The sequence below is a fragment of the Delphinus delphis genome, chromosome 6, assembly GCF_949987515.2.
Source record: "Delphinus delphis chromosome 6, mDelDel1.2, whole genome shotgun sequence".
Taxonomy (NCBI): domain Eukaryota; kingdom Metazoa; phylum Chordata; class Mammalia; order Artiodactyla; family Delphinidae; genus Delphinus; species Delphinus delphis.
Window position 1 is genome coordinate 10362596 of NC_082688.1, and position 19435 is coordinate 10382030.

A 19435-nucleotide genomic window follows, 5' to 3' on the forward strand; every position below is an offset into this window, starting at 1 on the left:
ATGGCTGCCTTGGGTCTTCGTTGCTGTGCGTGGCTTTCTCTAGTTGTGGCGAGCTGGGGCTACTCTTCGTTGTGGTGTGCAGACTTCTCATTGCAGTGGCTTCTCTTGTTGTGCAGCACGGGCTCTAGGCGCGTGGGATTCAGTAGTTGTGGCGCACGGGCTTAGTTGTTCCGTTGCATGTGGGATCTTCCCGGACCAGGGCTCGAACCCGTGTCCCCTGCACTAGCAGGCGGATTCTTAACCACTGCGCCCCCAGGGAAGTCCCAGAATCAGCTTTTAACATGGGGCCTGTGATTCCCAGCCTTCCCTTCACTGTTGGTGCTTATCTTTTGGCAATCTTTCCTTTGTGTTTTCTCTTTCTTTCTTGAGTTCACAAGCTGGTTATTGAACTTATTATTGCAGTGTTAATATGCTTGCAGAAAAGTACATGTATTATAAGTGTATTTTTTGCAAACTGAACATATCCATGGGCCTTGTACTTGGACAAAGAAAGAGAACATAACAGCACGGCAGCAACCCCCTTATATTCCCTCACTTGGGCTTTTTAACTGTTTATGAGCAGAGTGAAAAAGTATGTTTCAGTGCATGAAAGGCTAGAGTGTCTATATATGTAATGCCTTATTTGGGTACAATAAACTTTCTCTTTACTCTTGAAGGTGTATCTTTTCGCCTTATATGTAGTAAGTTGTCATCCAAGTTGTCAGAGCCTTTTCATTTTCCCAGCCATGAATATCTTTTTTTTTTCATGAATATCTTTTTTAAAATATTTTTTAAATGAGTGAGATTTTTGTAGTGGCCCAATATACAGCCAAATATTCCAACAGTAAGTAAAAAAGGTGCATTTTCTGATATCAGGCAGCAGGGCTTGATATAGATCTATTAGACCAACTTTATTTATTTATCGGAGTATTATTGCTTTACAATGTTGTGTTAATTTCTGCTGTACAATGAAGTGAATCAGCTACATGTATACATATATCCCTTCTCTCTTAACCTCCCTCCCACCCCCTATCCCAGCCCTCTAGGTCATCACAGAGCAACGAGCTGAGCTCCCTGTGCTATACAGCAGCTTCTCACTAGCTGTCTATTTTACACATGGTAGTGTATATATGTCAATGCTACTTTCTCAATTCATCCCATGCTCCCCTTCCCCGCCATGTCCACAAGTCCGTTCTCTACATCTGCGTCTCTTTTCCTGCCCTGCAAATAGGTTCATCTGTACCATTTTTCTAGATTCCGTATATACACGTTAATTTACGATGTTTGTGTTTCTCTTTCTGACTTCCTTCACTCTGTGTGACAGACTAGGTTCATGCACATCACTACAACTTGACTGAAAATACCTCCTTAAAATATGTGCATAATAAATAATCTCTTCTATCCACTCACCGTGTAAGAAAACATAGTCCAGAGAGTGAGAAATAGATTAAATGAATGGCGTATTGCTTATAATAGCTCTTGCATATGTAGTTACAGTAATAATGAAGTGAGAATGATGTTAGAAATAGCTTTGAATAATGTCAGAAAACCATCAAAAGCCGAAGTGCTTGCAGGGTTCTAGTTACCATGGTGACTAAGACTGTCGAAGCAGAATGGAATACTTGATGAGATTATTTAAGGCAGCATCTTGAGACATGTATTTGAGATATGCACCTGTGCCTACCAGTGATATCCATGACTTTTGAAACAGCAGAGGCCTGCAAATCACTAATTATTTGACTCCAGAGGAGCAAATACTCAAAGCCAAAATAAATGTTGGAGGCAATAAATAAACAAACAAATATGCAAAGAAGTGCACCAAAGTGAAGTGTATTGACCTTAAATAAAAATAATGGCAGAAATTTTTATTAAATATGCTCCTTATATTTCAAAGTAAAGAAGAAATCATCTACAATGCTTTCTTCAACAGCCTATTTTTAGGATGCCCTGGTTCCTATATAGGAAAGGATAACTGGGAAATTAACAGTTTTTTCCACTGTCCCCTTTCTCCCCCCACCCCCTCTTGCGCTCTCTCTTACTTCTCTCGTCCCTCTTTTTTTTCCCCTTTCTCTTCCTTCTTCAAAAAATTAATACTTTCCTAGAGGCAAAGTTCTGCGAACAGGTAATAATAAAGTATACGTTATTTCAGAGGTAATACCCTAAACTATCTGTACAAGCTTGTGATGCCTGCTTTCATTTTGTATGGTTTGCTACCCAAAATAGTTGCACTTGCAGTTGAGGAGGGCTGCCACCAGGGTGCAGTAGGTGTCATAATCACGTGATCTAGAGAAGCATTGACTGACAAAAATTTAATGTGAGCCACAAATGTGATTTAAAATTTTTCTAGTAGGCAGATTTTAAAAATGTAAAAAGAAAAAAGTGAAATTAATTTTAACAGTATATTTTATTTGATCCAATATATCTAAAATATTTTCTTTCAACATGTAATCAATATAAAAAAAGTATTGAGATTCTTTTTTTTCATACTGAGTTTTTGAAGTACACTGAATATTTTATACTTTCACACATTTCAATTCTAATTAGACACATTTCAAGTACTCATTAGCCACATGTGGCTATTGGCTTAGGCAGAATTCCTCCACCTTTTAGCTTCTGTTCTCATAATGGTCCACTGTGCTTTCCAGTGGATACATACTGGCTGTTTTGGGAGGTTCTCTTCTTCATAGTCCATCCTCTGTCCCCATTGTTTCTTCTCTCTCTTCCTGCACAGATACTGATAGCGTGCAGGTCTTTTGGCTGTTGCTGATTTGTTCCCACCCGTTTGTATTTTGGGATTTGAAGGCTACCTTATCACTTACTATTTTAGTTTGCTAGGGCTATCATGACAAAATACCACACTCTGGGTGGCTTAAACAACAGAAGTTTATTCTCTCACACTTCTGGAGGCTGGAAGTCCAAGGTCAGCATGTTGGCAGGGTTGGTTCCTGCTGAAGCCTCTCCCCTTGGCTTGCTTGCAAATGGCCATTTTCTTGCTCTGATCTCACATGGTCGTCTCTTTGAGGACGTGCATCCCAGATGTCTCTCTGTGTGCCCTAATCTTCGGCTTATTAGGACACAACTCAGAGTTTTTGACTTGTTGTCAAAACAAGTCACAATGTTATTGTCAACAGCATTCTAAGAGTGAGCTCCCAGAGAAGGACTTTACTAATGTAGAATCAAAATCTAGGTTGTTTTTCCCTGTGGTAGAAAGGAGAGAGTATTAGATTACAGGCGCAAAGGGGTTATGAATTTCAGTCATAACTCAACAATTTACTGGCCATGAGTTCCCAGGCAAATCATTTAAGCTTTCTGATCCTCATTTTAGTGTGTGTGTGTGTGTGTGTGTCTGTGTGTCTGTGTGTCTGTGTGTTTATGTGTATTACACATACCTATGCTGGGGAAGCCATGCATTTTAGGACCGGACTAAGGAAGGAGAAACCAATGAAAGAGACTGTTAGAACAGAAAGAAGAGAGGGTTACAAGATGGTGAAGAAGTGATGAGCCATGTCAGTGTCATAGGGAGCACTGATATAAGGACTGGAAAGTAGCTATTGGACTTGGATTTTAGGTGTCGGTAGGCATCAATGATCTTAGCTAATTCAGTTTAGTAAAGATGGTCAATTTATAGAAACTTGGAAGAAACTTCGTAAGTGCCATCTCGACAACATCTCTGAGAAGTAGGTTTAATCATTTGCACTAATAGTCTCCCAACTTTCGCTGATAAGAGTTGAGGATTTTAAAACAGAGTGAGATTAGCATCGCGCTTTCGATTTCCTCTGAAAACTTGGCAAAAGAATATGAGCAGCCAATTTATAACAGAGGTGCCTTTGCAAAATGTGAAATAGAAGGTCATTTAGCTTATGGGATAATTCACACAGCCCCATTTAATTTAATTCCATGGACCATTAATTTCCTATCTCTACTGACAGTAATAATGACCAGATGGTATATTCAGAGTTTAAAACCAGAGTCAAGCTCTGAATAGTAGAGGAATTTATCTAAGACTCTTTATAAAGTACCTTAGTTAATTTTGGACTCTAATCCTATTAGAGTATAATAGCTTCTACGATATGTTTCACTAGAAAAAGGGTGATCATGGGATTTACCCTTTAGGAAGTTTTTTTTAAAAAAAAACTTAAACACTGTTTTGAAAAAGACATTGCTGTCTTTATAGCTGAGTGTTCAGACTGGAATAGTAGATGCACTAAATTCTTTTAACAAAAATTGTATAGAATTTAGTCTACATCGTTCATAGCTATAAATCAGAAGATACTTGTATATTACAACTTACGTTTGGAGCCTTGTTCTAACCCTTTTAGGCCGACCACATTTTATGTGCTTTTAGCCCTCATAGAAAAGTCCCTTCCCCTAAAGCCCTTTCCACCGAACACCTGAAATTATATAGTCATGAAATAAAATACTGAGTTCTAATTCTGTTTTCTCCCTTAATAAGATGTATTACTGAGGTTTATTAAATTTGTCAGTTTTGGAAATGCAAAGGAACTTGTAGGCAAATGCTTACTTGAAAATTTGCAGAGAGGCTTTACATAGTATCTTTAAAGAAGCACTCAAGGGTTATCAGTTCTCATGAAGTTAATGTTGCTGTCTAATGCTTTTATATAAAATACTGTCTTCCTAGCAGTAGCCACTTGGTAAGAGTCTTAAAGATTCTAACAGAAACTTCAATTTAAAAATAACTGATTAAAAAAATAATAAAAATAACTGATTGGAGAAGCAAGAAGAACTTCAGTCCTGCAGCCTGTGGAACAAAAACCACATTCACAGAAAGCTGGACAAGATGAAAAGGCAGAGTGCTATGTACCAGATGAAGGAACAAGATAAAACCCCAGAAAAACAACTAAATGAAGTGGAGGTAGGCAACTTTCCAGAAAAAGAATTCAGAATAATGATAGTGAAGATGATCCAGGACCTCAGAAAAAGAATGGAGGCAAAGATCGAGAAGATGCAAGAAATGTTTAACAAAGACCTAGAAGAATTAAAGAACAAACAAACAGAGATGAACAATACAATAACTGAAATGAAAACTACACTAGAAGGAATCAATAGCAGAATAACTGAGGCAGAAGAATGGATAAGTGACCTGGAAGACAGAATGGTGGAATTCACTGCTGTGGAACAGAATAAAGAACCAAGAATGAAAAGAAATGAAGACAGCCTAAGAGACCTCTGGGACAACATTAAACGCAAACACATTCACATTATAGGGGTCCCAGAAGGAGAAGAGAGAGAAAAAGGACCTGAGAAAATATTGGAAGCGATTATAGTCGAAAACTTCCCTAACATGGGAAACGAAGTAGCCACCCAAGTCCAGGAAGTGCAGCGAGTCCCATAAAGGATAAACCCAAGGAGAAACACGCCGAGACACATAGTAATCAAATTGGCAAAAATTAAAGACAAAGAAAAATTATTGAAAGCAGCAAGGGAAAAACAACAAATAACCTACAAGGGAACTCCCATAAGGTTAGCAGCTGATTTCTCAGCAGAAGCTCTACAAGCCAGAAGGGAGTGGTGTGATATACTTAAAGTAATGAAAGGGAAGAACCTACAACCAAGATTACTCTACCCAACAAGTATCTCATTCAGATTCGATGGAGAAATCAAAAGCTTTACAGACCAGCAAAAGCTAAGAGAAATCAGCACCACCAAACCAGCTCTACAACAAATGCTAAAGGAATTTCTCTAAGTGGGAAACACAAGACAAGAAAAGGACCTACAAAAACAAACCCAAAATAATTAAGAAAATGGTCATAGGAACATACATATCAATAATTACCTTAAACGTGAATGGATTAAATGCTCCAACCACAAGACTCAGGCTTGCTGAATGGATACAAAAACAAGACCCATCTATATGCTGTCTACAAGAGATCCACTTCAGACCTAGGGACACATACAGACTGAAAGTGAGGGGATGGAAAAAGATATCCCATGCAAATGGAAATCAAAAGAAAGCTAGAGTAGCAATACTCATATCAGATAAAATAGACTTTAAAATAAAGAATGTTACAAGAGACAGGGAAGGACACTACATAATGATCAAGGGATCAATCCAAGAAGAAGATATAACAATTATAAATATATATGCACCCAACACAGGAGCACCTCAATACATAAGGCACCTGCTAACAACTATAAAAGAGGAAATCGACAGTAACACAATAATAGTGGGGGACTTTAACACCTCACTTACACCAATGGATAGATCATCCAAAATGAAAATAAATAAGGAAACATAAACTTTAAATAGACCAGATAGATTTAATTGATATTTATAGGACATTCCATCCTAAAACAGCAGATTACACTTTCTTCTCAAGTGCGCACGGAACATTCTCCAGGATAGATAACATCTTGGGTCACAAATCAAGCCTCGGTAAATTTAAGAAAATTGAAATCATATCAGGCATCTTTTTTGACCACAACGCTATGAGATTAGAAATGAATTACAGGGAAAAAACCGTAAAAAACACAAACACATGGAGGCTAAACAATACGTTACTAAATAATCAAGAGATCACTGAAGAAATCAAAGAGGAAATCAAAACATACCTAGAGACAATGACCATGAAAACACGATGATCCAAAACCTATGGGGTGCAGCAAAAGCAGTTCTAAGAGAGAAGTTTATAGCTATACAGGCTACCTCAAGAAACAAGAAAAATCGCAAATAAACAATCTCACAAATAAACAATCTAACCTTACACCTAAAGGAACTAGAGAAAGAAGAACAAACAAAACCCAAAGTTAGCAGAAGGAAAGAAATAAAGATCAGAGCAGAAATAAATGAAATAGAAACAAAGAAAACAATAGCAAAGATCAATAAAACTAAAAGCTGGTTCTTTGAGAAGATAAACAAAATTGATAAACCATTAGCAAGACTCATCAAGAAAAAGAGGGAGAAGACTCAAATCAATAAAATTAGAAATGAAAAAGGAGACGTTACAACAGACACCGCAGAAATACAAAGCATCCTAAGAAACTACTACCAGCAACTCTATGCCAATGAAATGGACAACCTGGAAGAAATGGATAAATTCTTAGAAAGGTATAACCTTCCAAGACTGAACCAGGAAGAAAGAGAAAATATGAACAGACCAATCACAAGTAATGAAATTGAAACTGTCATTAAAAGTCTTCCAGCAGGGTTTCCCCTGGTGGCGCAGTGGTTGAGAGTCTGCCTGCTGATGCATGGGACACGGGTTCATGCCCCGGTCCAGGAAAATCCCACATGCCGTGGAGCGGCTAGGCCCGTGAGCCATGGCCGCTGAGCGTGCGTATCCGGAGCCTGTGCTCTGCAACGGGAGAGGCCACAACAGTGAGAGGCCTGTGTACCAGGAAAAAAAAAAAAAAATCTTCCAGCAAGCAAAAGTCCAGGACCAGATGGCTTCACAGGTGAATTCTATCAAACATTTAGGGATGAGCTAACACCCATCCTTCTCAAACTCTTCCAAAAAATTGCAGAGGAAGGAACACTGCCAAACTCATTCTGTGAGGCCACCATCACCCTGATACCAAAACCAGACAGAGCTACTACAAAACAAGAAAATTACAGACCAATATCACTGATGAATATAGATGCAAAAATCCTCAACAAAATACTCGCAAACAGAATCCAACAACACATTAAAAGGATCATACACCATGATCAAGTGGGATTTATCTGAGGGATGCAAGGATTCTTCAGTATACGCAAATTAATCAATGTGATACACCATATTAACAAATTGATGAATAAAAACCATATGATCTTCTCAATAGATGCAGAAAAAACTTTTGACAAAATTCAACACCCATCTATGATAAAAACTCTCCAGAAAGTGGGCATAGAGGGAACCTACCTCAACATAATAACCTCCCTATACGACAAACCCAAAGCCAACATCGTTCTCAAGGGTGAAAAACTGAAAACATTTCCTCTAAGATCAGGAACAATACAAGGTTGCCCACACTCACCGCTATTATTCAATAAAGTTTTGGAAGTTTTAGCCACAGCAGTCTGAGAAGAAAAAGGTATAAAAGGAATCCAAATCGGAAAAGAAGAAGTAAAACTGTCACTGTTTGCAGATGACATGATACTATACATAGAGAATCCTAAAGATGCTACCAGAAAACTACTAGAGCTAATCAATGAACTTGGTAAAGTTGCAGGATACAAAATTAATGCACAGACATCTCTTGCATTCCTATACACTAATGATGAAAAATCTGAAAGTGAGATTAAGGAAACACTCCCATTTACCACTGCAACAAAAAAGAATAAAACACCTCGGAATAAACCTACCTAAAGAGACAAAAGACCTGTATGCAGAAAACTACAAGACACTGATGAAAGAAATTAAAGATGATACCAACAGATGGAGAGATATACCATGTTCTTGGATTTGAAGAATCAACATTGTGAAAATGACTATACTACCCAAAGCAATCTACAGATTCAGTGCTATCCCTATCAAATTGCCAATGGCATTTTTTTACAGAATTAGGAAAAGAAATCTTAAGATTTGTATGGAGGCACAAAAGACCCCGAATAGCCAAAGCAGTCTTGAGGGAAAAAAATGGAGCTGGAGGAATCAGACTCCCTGACTTCAGACTATACTACAAAGCTACAGTAATCAAGACAATATGGTACTGGTACAGAAACAGAACCATAGATCAATGGAACAAGATAGAAAGCCCAGAGATAAACCCATGCACCTATGGTCAACTAATCTATGACAAAGGAGGCAAGGATATACAATAAGTGGTGCTGGGAAAACTGGACAGCTACATGTAAAAGAATGAAATTAGAGCACTCCCTAACACCATACAGAAAAATAAACTCAAAATGGATTAGAGACCTAATTTTAAGAGCGGACACTGTAAAACTCTTAGAGGAAAACATAGGAAGAACACTCTGTGACATAAGTCACAGCAAGATCTTTTTTGATCCACCTGCTAGAGTAATGGAGATAAAAACAAAAATAAACAAATGGGACCTAATGAGACTTAAAAGCTTTTGCACAGCAAACGAAACCATAAACAAGACGAAAAGACAACCCTCAGAATGGGAGAAAATATTTGCAAATGAATCAGCGGACAAAGGATTAATCTCCAAAATATATAAACAGCTCATGCAGCTCAATATTAAAGAAACAAACAACCTAATCCAAAAATGGGCAGAAGACGTAAATAGACATTTCTCCACAGAGAAGGCATACAGATGGCCAAGAAGCACATGAAAAGTTGCTCAACATCACTAATTATTAGAGAAATGCAAATCAAAACTACAGTGAGGTATCACCTCACACCAGTTAGAATGGGCATCATCAGAAAATCTACAAACAACAAATGCTGGAGAGGGTGTGGAGAAAAGGGAACCCTCTTGCACTGTTGGTGGGAATGTAAATTGATACAGCCACTATGGAGAACAGTATGGAGGTTCCTTAAATATCTAAAAATAGAATTACCATATGATCCAGCAATCTCACTACTGGACAAACACCCAGAGAAAACCATAATTCAAAAAGACACATGCACCCCAATGTTCATTGCAGCACTATTTACAATAACCAGGTCATGGAAGCAACCCAAATTCCCATCGACAGACGAATGGATAAAGAAGCAGTGGTACATATATACAATGGAATATTACTCAGCCATAAAAAGGAACGAAACCGGGTCATTTGTTGAGACGTGGATGGATCTAGAGACTGTCATACAGAGTGAAGTAAGTCAGAGAAAAACACATATCGTATATTAATGTACATATGTGGAACCTAGAAAAATGGTACAGATGAACCGGTTTGCAGGGCAGAAATAGAGACACAGATGTAGAGAACAAATGTATGGACACCAGGTGGGGAAAGCGGTGGTGGTGGTGGTGGTGGTGGTGGATGAATTGGGCGATCGGGATTGACATGTATACACTGATGTGTTAAAATTGATGACTAATAAGAACCTGCTGTATAAAAAAATAAATAAAAACTTAAAAAAAACAAAACTAGTACTAAAATTTCTTTGGGTTATTTGTATGGAAATATGTTAATATAAATGTTTCAGACATACATGAAATTCCTAAAAATCTTATATGTTCTGGTATAATGTTATAAGTCATAATTCTAGTTAGTATTTTAAAATGTATATCTCAGAAATAACTAAAAAAAATAAAAATAACTGATTAGCTCTTCTTAATGCACCCTCTCACTAGAGATCCATGGAGACATAAAAAGGATAAAAACTTGCAATAAATTTGGAAACTAGTGTCTGTAGTTAACCTATTCGGTAATCTGAAATGAGTTTCTACTTATCGTAAGGATAATGGAAATAGATTTAAGACTGGAATTGCTAGTTCAGTCTTGTATTGTAGTGTCTGAAAATTTTGGGTAGGAAAACCTTTTGCTTTTTTACTCATTGTCTTAACATCTGGTACAGAAATGCACATCTTCTTTTACTCATTAATTCCACTTACAGAAATTTGCCTTTTACTCATATCACATAACTATTCAAGTTTATTAGTATGAAGATGTTTATTGCAGCATTTTTATGACAGGGAAAAACTGGAAGCAATATGAATGTCCATCAGGAGGGGATTGGTTAAGTAGATTGGTTCATTATATACGACACTCTACACAGTAAATATTGATGTAATTCTATATGCATTAAAGAAACCTGATATATTATTAAACTAAAAAGGCATGTTAGAGAATATTATATATAGTTTGATCCCATTTATGTAAAATAATAGATAAACTGACATATATTTAAATATAGAGAGAAAATGCATTTTCAGTGGTGGTTATTTCTGGGAACTAGAAAGGAAAAGCAGTAAGGTGTTTTTTATTTCTTGCTTTATACATTGTATAGTATTTTTGTTTTCTAAGAGACATATTTTCAAAACTGAAAAAGAGGGACTTCCGTGGTGGCGCAGCGGTTAAGAATCCACCTGCCACTGCAGGCAATATGGGTTCGAGCTCTGGTCTGGCAAGATCCCACATGCCGCGGAGCAACTAAGCTCGTACGCCACAACTACTGAGCCCGTGCACCTAGGGCCCGTGCTCCGCAACAAAGAGAAGCCACCGCAATGAGAAACCTGTGCACCGCGACGAAGAGTAGTCCCCGCTCACTGCAACTAGAGAAAGCCTGTGCCCAGCAATGAAGACCCAACACAGCCATAAATAAATAAATAAATAAATAAATATATTTGTTTATTTTTAAACAAATTGAAAAAGAAAGAAAAGCATAAGGTCTCTGTGACAGATTGTTTTTAAAAGTCATTCCCTTCCCCATATCCATGCCCATGAGTCATCCCCCTCTCACACTGACGCTGGGCTTGGCCATGAGATTTGTTTTGCCTAATGGGACAGTGCAAAGATGATGGAAAGTCTTAAAAAGAAAAATGCATATCTGAGCTGCCCTCCCTTTTGCTGCTGTTGGGATCCTTGCAACCACCTCATGTAAATGGACCCAAGCTAGCCTGTTAGATGATGAGAAACATGTGACCCAGCACCTTAGCTGCCAGCCAGGCTAAACATTCAAGGGAGGCCATCCACTACTAGCTGTCCACAGTTGCATGAGTGAGATAAGAAGTGTACCATGATGTAATCAATGAGTATTTATTATTCCTTTATAACACAAATGGCTTTTGAGAGTACAACGCTCTCAGGATTTCATTGACTCTGTCTGTTTGATTCAGGTTAGCTTCCACATACCAATAGCCATGCCCACAATATTTCGAGACACTCCCCTCTCTCTCTTCTAGACTCTTTTACAGGTAACCTTGAGCTTATCAGCCTTCTACAAGACAGCCAAATCCTTAGATTCTTTCCCCAGATCTATTTTGTCCCCCTGAAAGAATGTACTTGGCGCCACTTTCATAAATTTCTTCACAGGCTTTAATGAAGAGGCTTTGCCCTGGGGATGAGACTGTCTAGGTGCTGCTTATAGCTAGCATTTCTCAACTGGGTCTTTTACATTTATGCATTAGAAATTGTTGTATTTTTCAATCTTGAAAGTTCTGGAATTTGTGGATTTCCTCTTTTCCTTTTCAGCCCTGCTCGCAGCTAGTTCTTTTTTGAGTTCATCTCTTTCTCATATTTTGTTACGTGTGCCTAATAGCATACTGTTTCCTGGCTTATTTGTATAAATCCACAAGTTCATTAGTCACATTATCTACTTTCCAAGTTATTGCAGGCAAATGCAGTTTTGCCACTGTATTATATGACAGCCTTCAGTAACAGTTACTTGACACTCAGTCTCAATGCCAGTGTCACATAATGTATTTCTTAGGACAGTAACCTACTCCTGGTACCGGTTTCTCTACTGGCTTTTCCTGTAATAACTCTACTAGCTGCTATAATAACTCCAACATTTTAGTACCTTACTATAGTAGAAATTTATTTCCGGCTCCCATGTTAGTTACAAGTTGTCTGCAGTTCTGAGGTTCCATTAAATGTGCCTTCTGTGTTCCAGGCTGAGGAGCAGCCCTATCTTGGTCTTAGGTCAGAGGGAAAAGTAAAAGTGCTGAACCATGTAATACCTCTTAAATCTTCTTCTCAGACATGTGGTAGATAACTTATATTTCATTGGCCAAAGCAAGTTAAATGGCCAGGCCCAAGGACAAGGATATATAGTTTCACTTATAGGGAGGGGGTAGAATAGTTGAGAACAACAATACCACCTGCACATCCACTTCTAGATTTATTCCCTAAAGCAATGTTTTTCCAAGTGCTGAGTTCTTAGCTGAAGACAAACATGTGGAAGTTATCGGTATATAAGTGAGTATGAATACGAGCACCCAGAAAGAAGGGAGATAGTGCTAGAAACCTCCTGGGAGAGGCATCTGCAGAGGAGCCTACAAATGAGCTGTCAGAGGTAGGAGAGAAGAACAGGAAAGAATGTGTACTGGACCCCCGTAATAGAACTATTTCTGCCCTAAAAAATGTAACTTTTTTTTTTTTAAGGAAAGCCTGAATGCAAGTGCTTTAAATCCATCCAGTTTGTATCATCATAAGACTCAATTTCCAAGTAGCATACGAGTTTTAAAATTAATATATGTTTACTTGTCATTACAGAGATTTGCCACAATATGGGCAGAAGCAGTGGCAGTCTTATTTTGGAAGAACTTTTGATGTTTACACCAAACTCTGGAAGTTCCAGCAGCAGCACCGGTAAAGGATTTTTACAGTTAAAGGAGAGTGAGGGTCCATTTTTTATTAGTAACAGTTTGACTAATATATACCACCGCAGTGCTTTTTATCTCTTTGTGTATCTTAATATATTTCATCTTTGTGACCCAAATGAAAGCAAACTGATTTTTCCCCATTTATTTAAGGTTTTCAAATGTAAATACTATTTGATTTTTAAAGACAATATTATCTGAAATGGTGCAGATTAACTCTAACATGGATAGGCAGATTCATGGTTTCATTCTAAAAATAGATGTTGTTTTTTGGGCAAAGCTATTTGGCGGGGGTGGGGGGGGTTGCTTCTAATTTTCATGCATGTAGCTCAAAGAAGTTTGTTTTTATATTTCAACTTACTTTAAATAGACATTTTATAAATGCTTTTTGAATTTAATTGAATGATTATGTTGAAATCTCATGAAAAATTCATGAATTTCAATTTATGTATTCAAAATTTCATGATGAATTGGGTGATACTTTATCCTATTAAATTAACAGATTTGGTTATTTTTGAAATTTATATTCTCTTATTTCTATTTTCTTATTTCCTATGTAAAACAGACAAGTCTTGGATAATCGGTATGGCTTGAAGCGGTGGCAAATAGGGGAAATTGCTTCTAAGATTGGGCAGCTATACTACCATTATTAGTAAGTGAATTGCAAATGGAAAACATAAAGCACTGTCCTGATTTGAACACAGCATGCAGAAGTATGCATCGATACATACCTGGTAGGAGGGAAAACTGAGGAGTTACAAATGAAATCCTAAAAGGTCAGATCATATTGATCAAGACAGCATTTTTAAATGCCCTTCCATAATCAAAGTGACATTATTTGTTTCAGAGGCTCACCTTCCACACAGTTCGTTTGGTCAGACTCATTTGTAAACTTAAAGGAGTATGATCTTGGTTTTAGATAAAAGATAAATACTAAATGAATTTTATGGTTCTTAATGGCTTCACCTGAATCTTGATACCGTACAGAGACATATCATAACTGGTATGTTTGAAGGAGTGGTTTTCAGGAGGATACCTTAAAGCTCATCCTCATATATGTCTAAAAGGTTACATGAAGTCAATAAAGATACTTTAAATTGTATCCTTAGTGCAATATCATCTGTATAGTCCCACCCATGAGTCAAGGAAAGAAGAGAGCTCCTTTTAGGATCTAAATATCTCATTGTCATTAAGTGATACCAGGTGTTTCATAAAAAGGCTTGGACCATTTATAGTTTAATAGGCCAGAAAATTCCTTCCTTTCCCTGTCTTTTGGCATGCCACCCAGATTCCCATCATTAAAATCACCTTCCCTGGTAGAATATTTTCTTAAGAAATCCCTTATAACACTACAAATGTTATTGTATGTCAACTATACTCCAATTAAAAAAACAAACTAGAAATGTTAAACAGAAAATCCAACTCACCAGCATCCTATGAAGATTAATATGGATTAGTCCATTTCTGAGTCCTCTGAGAAAAAACTAAAGAAATGAGCCAAAGGACAAATTACTGTATGAATTTGGGGAAGGTCAGGAAAGACCTGGTCCCAGGTGGGAAGATTTAACTGAGTGGAAGGCTGTTTGGAGAGGCCCTTTGAAGAATGAGAATAACGTGTACTCTGGGTTGCCATCAAAAAAGGCTTGGGAGTGGCGGGGAGGTGTTTTTTTTTTATTATCGTTACTATTCTTTTTATACATTTTAAGGGTGATATTATTATTGCTTTGCTGACTCAAATTTAGGATAGTCATTCCCATCCCCTGGAGTAGAGGAAGAGAGGAATAATGGAACAAGTATTTATCATGGTGAAGAGATTGAGATCCTGTCAAATGTAAAGAGTTTCTTTTTCTTCTCATAGCCTGCGCACATCTGAGACCAGCTATCTGAATGAAGCTTTCTCCTTCTATTCTGCAATCAGACAAAGATCATATTATTCTCAAGTCAATAAAGAGGACAGGTATGCACCTACCATTTTCAGAAAGAAGAAGATAAAGCACTCAGCATTTTTAGTCTGTGGAAATTATGCAGAAAATCACACATTTATTTATAACTTTAATTCATTTAATGGGATTTATTGAGTGCCTGCTATATGCTAGACCTTCTTAAGCATACGGAGATGTGTTACCTAAAAACAATAAATATTACAGATGTTGTAACAGATGTCACAGTACCAGGGTAGAGTCAGAGCACAAAGGAAGGGTGGATTATTTCTTTATGAGAGATTGGGGTCACACAAAGTTTCATAGAAAAGAAACAACTCCAAAATGAGGCTTAGCTGATACCTTTGTTCTGTTTAGCCTGTGTCATCTTAGTTCGTATACATTCAAAACCCTGTTGACAACTGTCATATAGGACTAAAGAAAAGGCTGTAATGCTGTTTGAGTTTTCTTTTATAAATCGAATACCATTTTGCAGCTGTGTAGCTCCTCTGCTAGGGAAAAAAAATCATGTAGAAGTTATTCATCCCCAATAGTAATCTGTTGAGCACTTATTATGTATCTCGCAGTGTGGTCAATGCTAGGGTGAGAGAAGGAAAATGAAAAGAAGCCGGGCAAGTGTACTCTTTCCCTTTTAATATTTATTTATTTTTATTTCTTTATTTTCTTTATCTTTTTGGCTGTGTCAGGTCTTAGTTTCAGCATGCGAGATCTTCATTGAGGCAAGCGGGATCTTTCATTGTGGTGCGCGGGCTCTTCTTGTGGCACGTGGGCTTCTCTCTAGTTGTGGCATGTGGGTTCCAGGGCGTGTGGGCACTGTAACTGTGGTGCGCGGGCTCCAGAGCACATGGGCTCTGTAGTTCGCAGTGTGCGGGCTCTCTTGGTGAGACGCATGAGCTCAGTAGTTGTGGCACGGGCTTAGTTGCCCCACGGCATGCGGGATCTTAGTTCCCCGGACGAGGGATTGAACCCGTGTCCCCTGCATTGGCAGATGGTTTCTTTACCACTGGACCACCAGGGAAATCCCTCTCTTTTCCTTTTAGATGATTACCTTTTCATGGGTGTCCCAGACATATTTGGAGTACAGGTAGATTCCAGATGAGAAAGTAATTATTGAAATAATCAGGGATCTGCTGGAGAATCTTTATTGCTAGCATTCCAGGAATTGTTGGAATATCTGAAAGTTCTTTCTACTCTCAGCAACAGAACTCACAGTTGTTATATAAGTGGAAAGATTATATTCTCTTAGAAATAGAAGAAAACATAGTTTTTACCTATTTTTCTAGAGAACACTTTGTGGTTGGCTACCATAAGCTTTCCAGCTAAACAGCAACATTTTGGGGAAAGCCCCACTCTTGTAAATCCCCTTCATTCCCTTGCAAATCTTATTCACACTTGTCTAAAGGAGTTTGCTTGAAACAAGTGAGGTGTGTGGATGCTGAAGTCTACATTTTTCCCCCAAGACTTTTTGGCCTTACTTCCTCCTTCTATCAGGAAGTTCCATCAATTACTATCCTTTCAGATTTTCTTATGGTTTGCTTCAGATACTTTCACTATAGATGTATTTCCTCCAACTTCCCCTTTTTTTGCATTCATGTTGTACAGTTTGTCTGAATTCTTGGTGAGATAAATTGTATCCCTAAAAAAATGCAAAAGGGCTATGTAACACTTTATGAGTATGAAAAATACATATAAGCAAAGAACTATTTTAAGCAATAGTAAAATACCTTATATAATTCACTTTTCCGCATTTTCTAATTTGCCAAAAGGGAAATTGGCCTTAGGTCCCTTGGCTTAAAACCCAACAGTCTGACTTACTAAAATCATTTTCTACACTAATAGCAAACACCACATATGAATTGTTTTCCTGTGCTGCCTCCTAGAGCAGGGTAGACGAACAGAGGTGGGATTATTTGGAACCAGGATGACAAAATCTCTTGCCTTAGGCCACTAACATAGCATCAAAGGACAGTCCAGTCTGTGAAATCTTGACCTTGTTCCCTGTACCTTAGGAAAGATTTTGTTCAGTTGGTAAGTTGTTTGTTTCTCAGTTCATCGAGGGCAAGGGGGCCAGTCAAGGTAGCAGTTGGCAGCAGCTGCTAAAATCAACAGCTGGTAGATTAAACCTGAGTAAGAAAGTATTCCACAATTTCACAGTAGCTTTAAAAAGCAAAAATCTCTCCTCCAAAGGCCAAGTTCTCTCTGCATTGTCTCAGTACCTAAGGACTGTGTCAAAGCCAGGAGGAATGGTATGTTCCAACAATCACCAGGGTGACTGCCCATCACCAAACATACACAACTCTCAGCATGTCCTAATTCCATGGCCCATCGTGTTTGGCGGAGAAGACAATAGCACATAATCACTTGTCCTAGAAGCTGCAAACCCTGATGGTTGTAAACGACTAAGGCTGAATCTGGTCAGAGTTAGATCCTGAGAAGGTGAAGTTTCCAAGCACACAGAGGCTGGGGGGAGATATTTCAGTTAGCCACCCAGAAAAACAGTTTCTCAGGCAGATGTGTCAAGAGTTGGCATCTTACAAGTAGTGGTCCTAACAGGTTAGACGAGGCTGCAATCATGGAGTGCCAGAAGAACTCTGCCAAAGAAAATCATGTCACCTCTAGTGGTGACAGTACTGAAGTTTTTATTTTTTTTTTTGCGGTACGCGGGCCTCTCACTCTTGTGGCCTCTCGCGTTGCGGAGCACAGGCTCCGGACGCACAGGCTCAGCGGCCATGGCTCGTGGGCCTAGCCGCTCCGTAGCATGTGGGATCTTCCCAGACCGGGGCACGAACCCGTGTCCCCTGCATTGGCAGGCGGACTCTCAACCACTGCGCCACCAGGGAAGCCCTGAAGTTTTTATTTTTTATTTTCTTAATTTACTTATTTTATTTTTGGCTGCATTGGGTCTTGTTGCTGTGCACAGGCATTCTCTAGTTGCAGTGAGCAGGGCTACTCTTCGTTGCGGTGTGCAGGCTTCTCATTGCGGTGGCTTCTCCTGTTGTGGAGCATGGGCTCTAGGCACGCAGGCTTCAGTAGTTGTGGCTTGCAGGTTCTAGACTACGGGCTCAAGTAGTTGTGATGCACAGGCTTAGTTGCTCCATGGCATGTGGGATCTTCCTGGACCAGGGCTCAAACCCATGTCCCCTGCATTGGCAGGCGGATTCTTTTTGTTTGTTTGTGTGTTAGTTTCTGCTCTATAACAAACTGAATCAGCTATACATATACATATATCCCCATATCTCCTCCCTCTTGCGTCTCCCTCCCACCCTCCCTATCCCACCCGTCTAGGTGGTCACAAAGCACCGAGCTGATCTCCCTGTGCTATATGGCTGCTTCCCACTCGCTATCTGTTTTACATTTGGTAGTGTATATGTGTCCATGCCACTCTCTCACTTCGTCCCAGCTTACCCTTCCCCCTCCCCGTGTCCTCAAGTCCATTCTCTACATCTGCGTCTTTATTCCTGTCCTACACCTAGGTTCTTCAGAACCATTTTTTGTTTTTAGATTCCATATATATGTGTTAGCATACCGTATATGTTTTTCTCTTTCTGACTTACTTCACTCTCTATGACAGACTCTACGTCCATCCACCTCACTACAAATAACTCAATTTTGTTTCTTTTTATGGCTGAGTAATATTCCATTGTATATATGTGCCACATCTTCTTTATCCATTCATCTGTTGATGGACACTTAGGTTGCTTCCAAGTCCTGGCTATTGTAAATAGAGCTCGCAGGTTAGTTCTTAACCACTGTGCCACCAGGGAAGCCCTGAAGTTTTTAATAGTGGAAAATGTGAATCTAAACTTGAAGACCTTGACGCCTCCCAGTCGTGAGCTTCACAGGATGACTTCTTCTGCAGCAGGCAGAAGGCTGTGGGTCATCATTCAGGTTTTCAGGCTTGATAGGATAGCCTCTCATGTGTATGAGTGGATAGCAGTTCAACACAGTGGTTTCCAAAGTCGAATGCCTCATCACTTCATATGCAAACTATGGCCTGGTTTTGTACTGTCTGGTAGCTTAGAATCCTTTTTACGTTTTTAAAGGTTGTGAAAAAGAAGTTAAATATGCTATAGACACCATATTTGGCCTGCAATACCTAAAATATTTAATGTCTGGCCATTTATAGAAAGTTTGCCAATCCCTGGTTCAGTATATGTTCATGTAGTCTGTGTTACATGATTGTATAATGTATCATATAGTTTCATAGAACCTGTTTTTTCTCAAAAAATTAATGGAATTGTCTTATTAATATTTTAAGTATGAATTGACATCAACCTCTTTCAAATTTTCCTTCCGTTTTGAATTCCACTTCTGACAGTGTGTCAGCCTAGATAATCTA

General features: G+C 38.6%; 1 protein-coding gene across 1 annotated transcript in view; it reads left to right on the forward strand.

Moving 5' to 3' along the window:
* Positions 1–19435, forward strand: part of SCAI (suppressor of cancer cell invasion) — a 137501-nt gene that overhangs the window by 75876 nt on the left and 42190 nt on the right. Inside the window, exons 4-6 of the mRNA XM_060014160.1 lie at positions 13050–13145; positions 13722–13808; positions 15015–15113. Of these exons, the coding sequence (XP_059870143.1) occupies positions 13050–13145; positions 13722–13808; positions 15015–15113 (282 nt within the window). The remainder of the gene's footprint in view (positions 1–13049; positions 13146–13721; positions 13809–15014; positions 15114–19435) is intronic.